The 13942-nt window shown below is 36.9% G+C and overlaps 1 protein-coding gene across 9 annotated transcripts in view; it reads right to left on the bottom strand.

Moving 5' to 3' along the window:
• NF1 (neurofibromin 1) overlaps positions 1–13942 on the bottom strand; it is a 105415-nt gene that overhangs the window by 7180 nt on the left and 84293 nt on the right. For all 9 annotated transcript variants that reach the window (XR_008237585.1, XM_052804238.1, XM_052804234.1 and 6 more), the window contains 11 exons: positions 13457–13597; positions 12976–13102; positions 12271–12402; positions 11592–11727; positions 10606–10763; positions 9568–9690; positions 8734–8861; positions 7917–8017; positions 6590–6732; positions 5703–5749; positions 4675–4891 (listed from right to left, as the gene is read on the bottom strand). Coding sequence is in view for 8 of the 9 variants with exons in the window: in XM_052804238.1 (XP_052660198.1) it covers positions 4675–4891; positions 5703–5749; positions 6590–6732; positions 7917–8017; positions 8734–8861; positions 9568–9690; positions 10606–10763; positions 11592–11727; positions 12271–12402; positions 12976–13102; positions 13457–13597 (1453 nt within the window). In the remaining variant the exon portion in view is untranslated. The remainder of the gene's footprint in view (positions 1–4674; positions 4892–5702; positions 5750–6589; positions 6733–7916; positions 8018–8733; positions 8862–9567; positions 9691–10605; positions 10764–11591; positions 11728–12270; positions 12403–12975; positions 13103–13456; positions 13598–13942) is intronic.

Below are 13942 nucleotides of genomic sequence, written 5' to 3'. Positions count from 1 at the left end.
CTTTGCAGGACTAGGTAAATCTGTTACATTTTGCTAAAAGAATCACATCAAACAAACCTTGAAAATGAACTGCTTTAGTGTAAACTTCATGCTGACATGATGACAACACATGAGAGCCTTGGGTTATGAGCTGTTACTCTTAACAGCTTTGGACACAGTAACTTGAAGATACAAAACCTGAGACTTCTGCTTAATGCAGACATGCTTCCAATCAATTACTACTTTTACGCTGACACTACCATGAGTTAATCATTCCTGTAGCAATATCTTAGTGTAGCTGTCACATTATTTCTGCAATAAAATGAGTATGTTTGATGTGCGTTTAGCAACACTCTCACCACTTAAAGTACATGTGCAGCATTGGAATGAATAGCAGGAAGGGTGTTTTTGTGCGAGAGGCTAAAAGTACAATCAGCAGCAAAAATTAGGATGTCTGACTGTATAAAAAGGTTAGAACAAAATCCTATTACTATAAATGACATCTCCCACGGTTATGTCTCATTCCTATAAGAAACTGATTCTCACTGGCATTAGCAAGAATAAAGAATACACTCCATATTACACACACACATAGGGACAATTTCAGAACTCCAGCCAGAGGCTGGCTGCAGGCTACATCATCCTTCCTCTCCTTGTGTGGGTGTGAGCTTACGAAAACCACAAACTACGATGAGAATAGGAAGCAACCCACGGGTGTGAGCAAAAAAACCCTCTTCTGCAGCTTTTTTCTTACTTCTCCAGACAGAAGCAGAAATCAAACGGTGTTGAGTACCCATTTTATTGAGCTCTATCTGCTGCAGTTTAGTCCAAAGGACTTGTGTCTGTTTTCCGGTGATGTGTAATTGAAGTTAAAGCTGACTTCAGTGAATCTAAAGAACTCACATGAAATAGTTCCTCATTTTAGCTTAATACCTGCAACAGAGTAATTTCACACACACGAAGCCATCCGCTACTCTATTACCAAATTTATCTTATTCTTAAGGATGTGATTGACTTTCTTTGCCTGCTCTATCATCAGATATTAATTAGCATCACACAAGAAATGCAACAGCTTAGCACTTACACTGAAGCCATTCCCGTGTCAAAAGGATCAGTAAACTACTTCTCATGCCACAAGCCCAATCCTAAAGCAGATCAAGCAGTATTTCGTGCAAATATGATGAAAGTAGAATGTACCTTGATGAGGAAGCTGCATGAAAACTGCAGATTTAGAGCAAGGCAGAGAAGCTTCACAGACACAGAATGAAAGAAAAAATGTAAGTGAATAATGTCCATGACAAGGGGAAGGGGGGGGAAGGGAGAAGAGATGACGACAGACAAAACATTTATAAACAATTATCTCTGCTAGTTGTTTCCAGATGCAAGGAAAGAACGTTTCATGTATCTGCAACTTAATCTATTTTTAACCATAATAAAAAACTCACTTGGCTGAAACTGTTTCTTCGTGGGATGAAGCAACTCAGCACTGCTAAATACTTGATTTTTTCGTTTAGTAGTTCTCAAATCAGAGTAAGTGGATGATAGATCTGTATCCCTTATTAGTCCCATAGTTGCCTTGCTGTTTCAAGAAATCCTGTGGCCAACCTTTACTTCACATTCTATAATTTTTACCTTGGCAGATATTAGGTCTTCCACCACTTTCTCCCTGACTCATCTCTATAGTGTAAATGCATGCAGCAATGACAACGCCATCACACACCTCTAGGCACACTTAATGAGAATGCAAAATTCATGTATGCAGCTATGGAGCTGTATAAAGTGCCAGAAGACCAATTAAATTTTTAATACAATTAAACAGCTTAAAAAGCAAAGCATGTTTTATGCAAAGTTGTACTGGTTAACATAGCAGTTTAAACTAGTGAAATTCCATGTTGATTAAAGTGGAGCAATGTAATAAACGCGGGACCAAGGAGCAAAATGAAAAGCTCCATGTTGTGACCTGGTCCACGGTTTGAGAAAACTGGAGATTCCCTGATCAAACCCCAAGTCTTTGTATTCAAATTGCTAGAATGAAGCGAGAATGCTCAAGGAAATAGGCAAGACACTAATAAAAAGTTAGAGATGATGGGAAAACACCACTTAGATTAAACATTAAGCACACGGCTTTCATAAAGTAGTAATCACTTAAGGCTACTTCACACTACCTGGAAACAGCTACAAAGGCTGATTATTTATAAAGATGCCTCCAGCCTGGTTACACAAAAATGGAACCATTAGTAATCTCCTGGCTTTCATATTGGTCTTTTAAAACTTAATTTCCAAGCAAAACATGCACAGGCTGTCATAAATGCATTATTACAGACTCACTAGTATCCTGAACAAGTTCACTAGTTCCTAACTCCATTTGTGGACATGAGCTCTTAACCAGCATTTGATAAAAGCCATCTGTTTGCAGAACACTCGAACAAAATTTCTGATGAGCTGAATTAATTCCTTCCTCTTAGCTAACAAAGGAAGAAGGAATAGAAAGTGAGGCGGAAGGAGGGCAGACATTTATACAGCAAAATGCTTTTTTCGCTAGTAGAGGGCCTAATCCTGCATCATCACTTCATCCTTGCAAAAAGAACTGTTGGAGTTGCTACCAATTCTACATTCTAAATGGAAAGATGCTGCCCATAATGTACTTATTTTCACACTGACAGCAATGGCTATTGTTTTGCCCTTTGATTTTATCCTTCTCCCTGTTCTAATATCACAGGTAATTCTTAGCTGTGTGTTAAATAAGAAAGTTTCTGTGAACCACTTTCCTTTTCCATCATCTTGGTTGTTATCTGCACCTGCAGTCAATTAGGAGCTTTTATGCAGAAATATTTCTATATACAGGACAAATTGCATGATAATACAATATAGAGGCTGCATTGATATATTCATACCATATAATGGACATTGTAAAATGTTAAGTAAAACAGCACTCTCTAAAACTTCTTCAAACTCAACTGTTACCCATTCTTATTACTCAAATCAAATGGGATTCCAGGATGGCACCAGTGAATCCCTTTCAGGCCAATGTTCTTTTACTTCTTCTTGGGCAGGAATACAAAACAAGGAAACAATGGCAACAACAGTCTCCTTTAGGCTAAAAGTGCTATTAATAAAGTATCAGAGAGAGAGGTAACAACTGTGGAAAATACGCTTCACGCTTTCTCTCCTCACTTGGGACAACATTATTTAACGTACTAAATCATCCTGAACTGGCAGGAAATGGGAAAGCAAATCCTAGTTTGAGCATATTTAGACTGACAGGCATCTTGAACTACAATTCTAGAACACAGCATCGTATTTCAAAAAGGTGATCTCCCCAAATTTAAACAATTTAAGTTGGCTTCTCATACTGGAAAAAGTGAGTTGTAATCACTTTTCACTGCATGAAATAAAAAAAAGAAATCACTATTCCCAAATTTTTCAAACACAGAGCACTGTTTCACCTCTGTTGCACCTCTGCACATGCCTTACCTCCGCAATACTCATCATATTGAACAAAAATCATGCATAGCATCTGTGAGCAAACTGATAATCTGGAAGACCAGATTTCTTGAATAAAGCTAAGTACAGCTAAGTAAAGTTTATCTCGGGGCAAGCAGAAACCAGTGAACAACAAGAGAGTGAAAAAAACCAAAACACCTCCGTAAATATTATACCTAAATAAAAGTGGTTTCTAGCCTTCCATCAAGGTTAGAAACAAAGCAGAAATAAAATATTGATTGACTTCAGTGTTCAGAACTGCAACAGTTAAATCATCATTTAAGAAGTATCACACAGTGTAATTTTTATGACAAAGAAAGTAAAGAATTTCCTCAATATACGACACTAATCCAAAATCACTTCAGAAAGAGTCTTCATGCAGATTTCTTTGACATAACTTCCATTTTCTTTTTGTATTTAATTTCCTCTAGCTTATGCTTCATCTGCTATACTGAATAATTTTTACTCTCTTTTTTAATTTTTCACCCTGAAAATCTACGCTGTTATATTTAACCTCTGCATTTCCCTGTAATTCCCTTCTCCCCAAGCCAGAAGGAATTTAGTGGTTTTATGCATTTACTGCCTTTGATGACTGTTCTTTTCTTGAAAGCCTTCATTTTATCAGCAGCATATTTCTGACAAAACAACAGTCTGAACTGACCCAGTATTCCACATGTATCTATGTGAATATTTATTTTTCTTCAAGGGAGAGCAAGACCTCCATACAATGCTGCCTACACGAGCATTGGCCTTAAATCATATAGTCAACTGAAAGTGAGTCAGCCCAGACATGCTATTCCACAGCACAGTTCTGGATTATTTTTCCTAGTATGTGCGACCTTGTAGTGCCCAGATAGGTATTACTCTCCTTGCAAAATATCATGATTATATATTTATATTTATTAAGTTTCAAGGCTCCACTGCTGCATATGTTTCATATTAAGATGCAGCTGTTATTCGTTCTGATGCACTTAATGCTATTTCCTTCATGTATAACAACTTGGAGTACAGCTTTTGCGCTGGACAAAATCCAACATCCGAAATAGCAGTGTAATAGCTTAGTAAACAGTTTAATATTCATTTGACTCAAGAATGCAATGATGTTTGATGCATAAACACATCCGAAGAGACAACGAGGCTCAGTGTTTGGCTACAAAACCAGTAAATTCAATACATTTCCCTTACCTATGTAGTACCAGAACAGCTACTGACCTGGGGAGTGCTGGGAAGTTGCAAGCGAGGTCATGGAATTGGAAAGGTTAAGGTTAGCAGTAATGCTAAGTTGGCTCTGCACTGCGGGAGGATATGGAGACGTGGGTGTCAGGAGAGATTCTTCACTGGTCTCCTCATCAATTCCAGGCAAATACGTGTCAATCAAGGCATCAAGAAACTTCACTATGAGCTCAGCATAGTCTGGGATTTGTGTTTGCTGTGGGTGATGGGGGGCGGGGGGGAGAGAGAGAAAAATAAATTGGTTCTTTTCTTTCTACTTTGCTGTCGATACGAGCTTTGCCCCAGAATTCACTCTAATATCACACTGGTTTTGCCTGAAAGTTTTAAAAAGCATTTGATGTATCTGTAAAAACCAATTTGTGGTCTTTTCCAGATTAATCTAAATGTACACATTAAAGACCACTTGTAAGTGTAATTTCAGTAGCGCGTGGACGCACAAGGTCAGAAAAGAGGGGCCGTTTCATCCATGAGGTGAACTGCCACAGCTACCTGCACCTAACATTATTAGAAGCATTGGCCTGTGCCCCCAAAGCCTAAGATCCAGAATGCTGCCTACTCTGCTCACCCAGTTCTTGTTACGATGACTAGAGGGAACAAATGGCAGCACAGATGGTCAGCGCTTGATCTATTTCTTCTGTTGTAACATAAAATTTAACCTTATGGAAGTACCATTCTTAGCAAATTAATCCCCTACACTGCAAGATAAACATAATAAACTAAAGACTTTCTGAATGATACTGTATGTTCAAGGCCCCTTAGTGAACCTGGGAGCAGTGAAAAGGTGCATTTACCCAATTTTGGTAATTCGACCTTACCGAGTCTATCAAAATACCTAACGCAGGCTCAAAAACTGTTTTAGCTATACAAGTGAGCCTTATATTATTAACTTGCTCATATAAATTCTATGACTTGTAATTTATCTGCATCTTTCCTGGAGCACCAATGTGCTTTATACAGAAAATGAAGGCAAAACACTCATGAACTTACATAAAGTATACTGTTCTTACCTTAGAAAATGGGCCAGCAAACCTCCATAACCCATTAAATCCAAAACCTACAAAAACAAATTGAATGTTACCACAAAAACACAGTTCTCAACTGACAGAAAGCGACTAGAAAAGTACACGTAGTACATCACTTGGATTTACTTAGGCATGGAAATGAAATATTTTGATTTGGAGATGCAACACTGAATTTTGTCTAAACCATGTATAACAAAATTAAGGCATTTTAATTTGTATAATTTGTATAATATGTAAGCTGTAAAAACCTCAAAATCTCAGAACCGTCACACAAGAAATTCTTGATGATATTTTAAAAGATAAATTTAGCATGTGAATACACACCTCATTTTAAAAATTATGTCAACATTTACCTTTTTCTCAACTGTCATCTGTTTCTTATGGATCTTCCTGGAAAGGTTTTGATTAAGGACCATAAAAAAATATTTAGGTTTTAAGTGTTCCAAGTGTCACATGAAAGTGAGCTTGGGCACTGAAAACCAAATGTTAGTCTATGGAATTTACCAATAATTAAATCAACCCCTAAATTACAAGGCTAACTTAAAACTCATCATTTATCACCACCATTCATGTTTTGTATTGCTTTAAGCTGGTTAGTGGAAGCAGAATACTGAGTTTCAACTTCTTTCTACTCACATAGATGGTGTAATACTTTTGATATTTGGTGCACAACTGCAGTAAGCAGTTTTAATATTCATGTCAGTATGGTTTTTTTAATATGCAAACTCTTATTTTTACTAGGATATATGAAGTTGGAGAGATGCCACACAAGACTGACTGACTATTCCATTAGGGCTGCAATTCTGAAACATTTTCAGTAGTAAATCTTACTTAAAATACAGCAGTTCTGAAAAAAATGGTAAAATATTTACTCTGTAGATAAGAAGTTTGGTATTGGGGTGGAGACTCTTCATGATAGACAACACTCTGAACAATCCCATGAATTGGATTCAACAAATTTGGATCCTGGCACAGCGACAAAAGGGTATTGATCTTCGAATCCAATAAATTATGCCTGAAGAAAAGAGAAGTGGCTTATTTTTTGTTCATTAAATAAAATAAACCTGCAGTTCCCAACTGACTTAAGCAAACAGCAGTTAAGGTGGGATTTTCAAAATCTCAGTGATTTTGGAACACAATTCCTATGTATGTTCAGCGAGGACTCTTACAATGTGTAACACTTTCAAAAAAATTGTACTAACAATATTAGCCATTAAAGCATTTACCCAGCACTTTAAATTGCAAATATTTTAATTATTTTCAACCCCAAAAATTATTCACTCGATTTGTGTACATGTCAGCGCTGGAATTTCAAAGCAGCTTTTTAAACTTGTGGGAGTACCGTCTCATCTGAGCTCCCTTGCAGATCTTATGCATGTTTGATTTTTTTAATACAAATGCCAGTTACAGTTGTGGTTTCAGTAACTCACAGAACTTGCATGTACTTTGAATATTACTTTATAAAGCCAGAGAAAGGTAGCATCATTTTTAAATCATGCTCAGGTCAGTTTTAAAAGTCTACTCATCTTAATTTCTGATAGCTGAGTTTCCTTTACATATACTGACGCCAGTGAATACTACTTTTAAACAGGTATCTGAAGAAATACATCCAAAGAGTATCTTGAACTACGCTTTTAATCAGTTTTGATATGCACTTGGGGTACTAATTAAAAAACCTGAGTCTGACTGGGGTGAAAATAATACTTAAGAGACAGTATATATCGACTTGTATAGAAAGGTACACGGATGTATTAAAATGTAATTTGATTCTCCGCAGTATCAAACAAGCGATAAAGCCATGCTAAGTCACTAGACCAGGGTAATGGCAGCAGTGACGCTGGAAGCTTTTGGAAGAAACTCATGGCTGCAGAGACAGGCTCCCTAGCAACAGTGGTGCAGAGTTCTCCCACGCTCTGCCAAACTGCCTGAAAATCTGATGCTGAAGAGTGCTTTTGAGGACCATCTGTAGCAGTGGTATCTGAGGATGCCTATTCTAGTAAGAACATTATATTCATTTAACATAGGGAAAAAGGACGATTCTCATACTGCTATGGACATTTGTCTCAACAAGCCATGGACAGATGGCAGCTAGTAACCTACAAATGAGTAAGGACCTCGTACATGCTTGTCCTGGTCCAGAGACCTTTTAAAGGAAGGGCCAAGTACAGAGTTGTCATAAACGGAGTTTTAGATACTTACACAACAGGAAAGACCTTTGGGAAGACAACACTGGCTTCTGCTAAGTACTCATACAGAATCCGCTGGTCAAACTCATCAGTAGTGTACTTCACTAATGTTGCCTGTCATAATGTAAAGGATTAAATCAGCACGCTTCTAATTTAATTTGAGTAGTTCAGGCTTTTGTTGTTGTAGTTTAAGGTTTTAAAATTTCTGAATAGCAGAAAGCAGCATTACAAAAGATTAATTTACATCCTCTTTGGACATGGAATCGAGTTATTTATGTGTACGTAGGAAACAATAAAAACAGTTGGCAATAGCTTCTATTTTGGCAAAAAATTTAGCTAGTCAGTTTTTGACAAAAATGCGCAACTAAGTCTTTCTGAATTGTATCAGGAATGGTAACTGTATTGGTACATCTGAAGAAAGCACTGTCATGCTTTACTTATATTACTAGTTAATAATTTTTAAACTGAATTATGCTGGGATTCCAACAATATTCACTTCTTAAACTTTTAAGTATAGTATATTAATATGCTTTTATTATATAAAATAAGTTTGTAATAAAAATCTGCCAGGGAAAAGGGACAATTGTTGGACATCATCTACAGAACAATACAGGTAATGAAAATGCAGTATTTGCTTTCAAAGAGCATTTAAATACATTTCTAAAAGTGATTCCTAGAAAGTTGGAAGAACAGCAACAAAAGAATAGACTTGCACATCACAGTCATTCTGATCCATCTGAATTTAGAAACACTGCAAGGAACATGTACGCTTCTTTGGAAGATAAAAGAATATCAGAATATAACAGACAATACACAGAAAGAAAGCTTACAAGAACTGTAAGCAGCAGTGCTTGGATTTTTGGGTCAGTCAGAACTTCTTCATCTAGGAGGACATTTGACTCAGAAACAGAAACTTTTCGAAGATGTGGGTGTTGCTGCGGTGATATTCTCTGGGTTTCTGCCAGATAAAAAAGACCAACTCATCCAAAGCAAAATAAACCCAAACCAAAATAGAATTAGCTCTTGCACAACAAATTCAGTCATATGCAAACTTCAGAGTTCACCAGCCTTTTCATAAAGTATAAAAGCAACAACTATGCTGGAATACTAGCAGCGCTAGATCATTACATGGGATGTATTATCAAATGGTAAACAGTAACCCCAATTTCCTATTCAGTGTAATACAGGCCCAGGGGTGGTAAGTACCATATTCAGGGTCAGGCAGCAGACCGACATCAGATACAACAGAAGAACCCTGGTCTTGCATTGCAATTGGGGATGGGGGCACAGGAAGCGGATGTGGGAGAAGATGAAGAGAGGCATTCTAGGCATTAGGTCACGTTCCATCTCCTGCAGAAATTTGCAGCTAGGGCTTATTAACTTACAAAAAGCCAAATTTTATTTATTTAATTTCACTCCTGTATGCACTACTTTATAGCTGCCCTTTATTCTGCGTCTGCATACTGAGCAACTCTAATTCAAACCTCAGTTGCCAGTGATATGGAAGACTCTACTCTGCAGAAGCCACTGTTAAGAAAGATATTTCTCCTTTACCTTATAGTAACCTAGGCAAATAAACATTGAATTTAGAAATAATCCTTTGTATATGTATACAAAGCATTTATAATTAGTATTATTCTTAAAATGTTAGTCCTGTTTCTCACCCATTTCATAATCATTTTCGGCTACTCTCCTCATTTTGGGAGGCGTTGTGATTCCAGATTCCATGTCTTGCCTTTTAGGAGCCTTTGTGTCCGATATCAAATGGTCAAAACTTTTCCTTGTACCTAAAAACAATTTATCAGGCAATTAAAAACATTAAACCTAAATCCATATTCTAACTTTTTCTGATTTTCTGGGCAAGCTACTCTCCTATCTACAACATATTGATAGGAATCTGGGGACATTTTCACCATTTTCAGGGATGGTAGAGAAAATATGATCACACCATGCCGCTCTCCATCACATTTTTCAAAATGCTTCACAATACATATGAGAAAAGCATGCAATTTATTCAAATATGTAAGCTGTGGGCATGCTATGGTTTCCTGGTCAACACATCACATCAAATAAACATGCCAAAATGTGATTACTGAAAAGGAAGCAGTAATAGGATTGTAATGAAAGAAATGTCCCTCTTCTTCCATATATACTGTATAATGTAAAAGGGTACCCACAAGTTATGCAAAGCAATTAATCTTGTTTCTCTGATATTAAGACTTTGCTTGTAAACATGATGCACTGAGAAGCCATGAATAAAAATCAGATTGCTTACAAGACATCTAAAATGTTTTGGGACCACCTCTTTTAGCATAAGATAGAGCATTCAATATAGTAACTAAGCTAAGGTATTCAGCTTCTTGGTTTTGTTGAAAGAGGGCTGGTAGTAGAAAATTGGCACTATGAATCTTTAATATCTGGAATATCTTTTTTTCTTTTTTTTTTTTTTTCCTTTTTCCTCCACTTTAACACACACATTTTGAATGTCACTCTTGCTTCCCCCCACCTTCATGATCAAAAGAACTGAGTTAGTCCTCTTCACTGTACACTGTTCTATACTTTGTATTTTGTAGAAACTGCATATATTGCTCTGAATCAGGAATAAGCACTTAAAGTCAGAACAAATACAACTATAATTTTTCTCCAGTAACACTTCCTGGGGTATTCTGTAGACAAATTAGTAAATTGGTGATCTTAATAACCTAGAAGCTTTTTAGTGTTCGCTTGTGAAGGCTGCCCCATATCCAAACTCATGGATTTTCGTGTTCGAGGGCTTATCTGTCCCACTGTCGGGTAACTGGCAGCCAGATGTCTGTCTGACCCCTTTGGTGATGACCATGGTTGATTTTCCTTTAGTGTCCTGAAAGTGCAGAGAAATTAAATTAAGAAAATCTTTAGAACTGTGCACATTTAGGCATAAATTTTTGAATTAGCCAAACTATCCTTTATTAAACCCATCTTTCCTAACAGGTTAATCTCCCCAAAACACATATTAAGAAATAGTAATTACTTTGCTTGCAAAAATGTCTGAGCTAGTGAAAACTACCAATCTGATATGAATGTAATGCTGAAGAGATAAAAAATAAAGCAATGAAAAGAACACAAGCAAATCAGCCTATGAGGCAAGATGAAAGATACTTAATAATCAGCTACTGCATACTGGATGCTAAAAAGAGATAATGAGTAAAGTGCTCCCTATTGAGAGAAACTGGCTCTCCGTGTCACTTCTAGGCTGATTTCTTAGCTTATCTCTGTGGCTGCTTATAGACAGGCTATAAGGTGTCAAGGTTTTCCAGTGACACAGACCAAATGATTACTTCATACGTGCCTTGAAGCTCTTAAAAGGACAAAAAAAATTTTCTTCTAAAATATAAACGAAAAATAAGCTGAAATTAGGTCTTGCAAAATGACATTAACAAAAAATTTAACCACCTCCAAAGCAGTTAAGCTCTGAAATACCTTTATGGATCTCAAAATTAATTCTATACGAATTCAATACCCAAATTTCTCTGTGACTCTTGATCACAGTATAAGCAGCATATTGGTCTGGAACCAATAATAGAACATCAACTTAGTTTTATGAATGTGGGTTTCAGTTTTCAATATACCACAGGTTACCTTTAGATAACTTACTAAAGGAAACAGACATTGAAATTTGGATAACTTATCTAAAAGTTAGACAACCAACCTATAGCTAGTGTCACTGTGATGTATGGGATATGTATCCATAGGAACATTTTCCATTGAAACGTCTGTCAACAAGAGAGACTTCCTATGTTTTAGGCTGCAGCGACTTCGAACTTCCTCAGATACTGTCAGCAAAGCTAAAAATTCAAAGAAAGCTAACGTAAGTTTTCCACAGTAGGAATACATTGAAGAATGTAAGCAATATTCCATCAATTTAAATTTTTTACTTAGTACAAAGACCACCACTGAGATGTAATTACACCTTACTGAAATGTACAGGTTAAAAGTAGGTCATTTAAAAAGAATTATATTCCCCATCCAGTTACAATTACATAGTTCAAACATTTGCCCTCACATGGTCACCGTTTCTATTTCTAGACCATTAGAAACTTGAATCTTAAGGCACACAATTCATTCAGTATTTAAACCAAGAATTTAAACCAAGCTTCCCTTAAGTATTTGCAAAGCTGCCCTGCAGGTCCTGTGCTGGCAAGCCTTCAGTCCACAAAAAGCTTTCACTGATGTACCCCAGCCTAGCCCAGACTCTTATCCATCTCCAGTTACAAGTTTCCTTTATGTTGGTACAATTTTATCAACCTAAAACCATAAGAATTCCCACAATAATCCATTCCTTTTCAGTTAGCACAAATTTAAAAGAATGTCTGTTTGTTTAATTTTACCTGCTAGGTAAGCCACACTCTGGGTGTTCACCTCAAACTTGTCACAGTTCCTATGTTTGTTAACCAGAGCTAGCAGCGTATGTAAAATCCTTACTGTTCTTGCTACAGTGGTAGGAGAAGGATGCCTGTACCCTAAGAAGTGAGGTTAAGAAACCAAATATTGTATTTAATTTTTTAATATGTATTTATGAAGCATTAATATTTTGAAAATATTTATAAATATTTTTCAGCATGTTCTCAGGACACTTCATATAAAGGGTAAGGAAGCACAACGCTAACAGAAGTTGCACTTTCAAGACTAGTTCTTTCTGTCCCTTCCCCCAAAATCACACCATTTCAAATGTCTGTGCATATATTATATCTATTATCTCACAAATCGGCCTTCTAAAAGAAACAGTGAGCCTGAACACAGGCAAACACACAAAGACAGCATTCTTGGAGGAAGTAGTAAAGAACTGCAGCAAATGAAGCCACACATCCTGTGACAGTTCAGAATTTATATCATTAGCACTAAACAACTTCACAGGACATGTATAAAGGAAACCTGGCAACGTCCTTTAGTCAATGAACATTTAATTCTGTATTTATTCTGTAATCCAAGTTACTTAAAATCCACCACCCAGTTTTTCCCCTTTTTCCTTGAACTTGTTTTTATTTCTGAATTAAGGGTGTTCACCTAATATGAACAGCAATATGTATTCCTACCTTTCAGGAGGTGTCCCACTAGTGCAAAGTTAAAGTTGGAGTTGAAATTTAGCCCAACAAAATGATCCATCTGCTTGCAGTGCCACTCGAGTGGTCTCCTGATCTCCATAAACACCTCTTCTGGGCTCTGACCCAGAAAAAAATAAAACCAAGAGTACCTCATTGAAAGTTACTCATTATATCTCAAGTTTTTTTTAAAAAGGTGACAAACCAGTAATTTTAAGAGCTTACATGAAAATACCAAACACTCTTGAATAGAACACAACTATACATTTCTGTTCCAGTTTAGAACAAAATAATAGGAGCTTCATCTCTACATCTTAGTTTCACTGTTGATATTACCCAAGTGAAGCAATTTCTAATGCAAATTTCAGTTTTAGTTGCTTAACTAGTGTCCATGAGGACAAGGATTTTTTTTTCTAACAGATCTAACTGCTTACATAAACTAAAGGGTAGTCACAGCTGATTGCTAACAGCTTACCTTATCATTGAACACTCGAAGGCTATCCAAGGTATGCAGATTCTGTTCAAGTAGTGCTGTACCTGCTGAGTACAAGTTTACTTCATCTAGCTGCAGTACTGCCATAGCTACCCAAAAGAGGGCCTTGTGCATAGGAGAGTCCTAGAAAGAAAAAGAAAAGGCCACGATTTCACTTTCAAGTAAATTCCCATAAATGAAAGACAAATAGGACTGACACATGGGTTTGTATATGCATTACTGTCCTTGTAGCAGGTTCTGTCCTCTACCACATCCATTCCAACAAAACAGGTGTTCATATGAACCTGTAGCCGTAACGCACTTAACAGGTGAACAGCAGAAAGTAAATAAGTTTCAAGCCATTTCCCCCCCCGCCCCCCCCCCAAGCCATTCCTTCTCTCTTCTGTTCCTTCCCTTGCTCACAAAAATGTCAGACACATATTGGCCTACACCGGACCGAACAGAAATGTGTCCTTTGTTATCAATTTG

This window comes from Harpia harpyja, chromosome 12 (assembly GCF_026419915.1).
Source record: "Harpia harpyja isolate bHarHar1 chromosome 12, bHarHar1 primary haplotype, whole genome shotgun sequence".
NCBI classification, from domain to species: domain Eukaryota; kingdom Metazoa; phylum Chordata; class Aves; order Accipitriformes; family Accipitridae; genus Harpia; species Harpia harpyja.
This window is presented reverse-complemented; position numbering and strand designations above follow the sequence as displayed.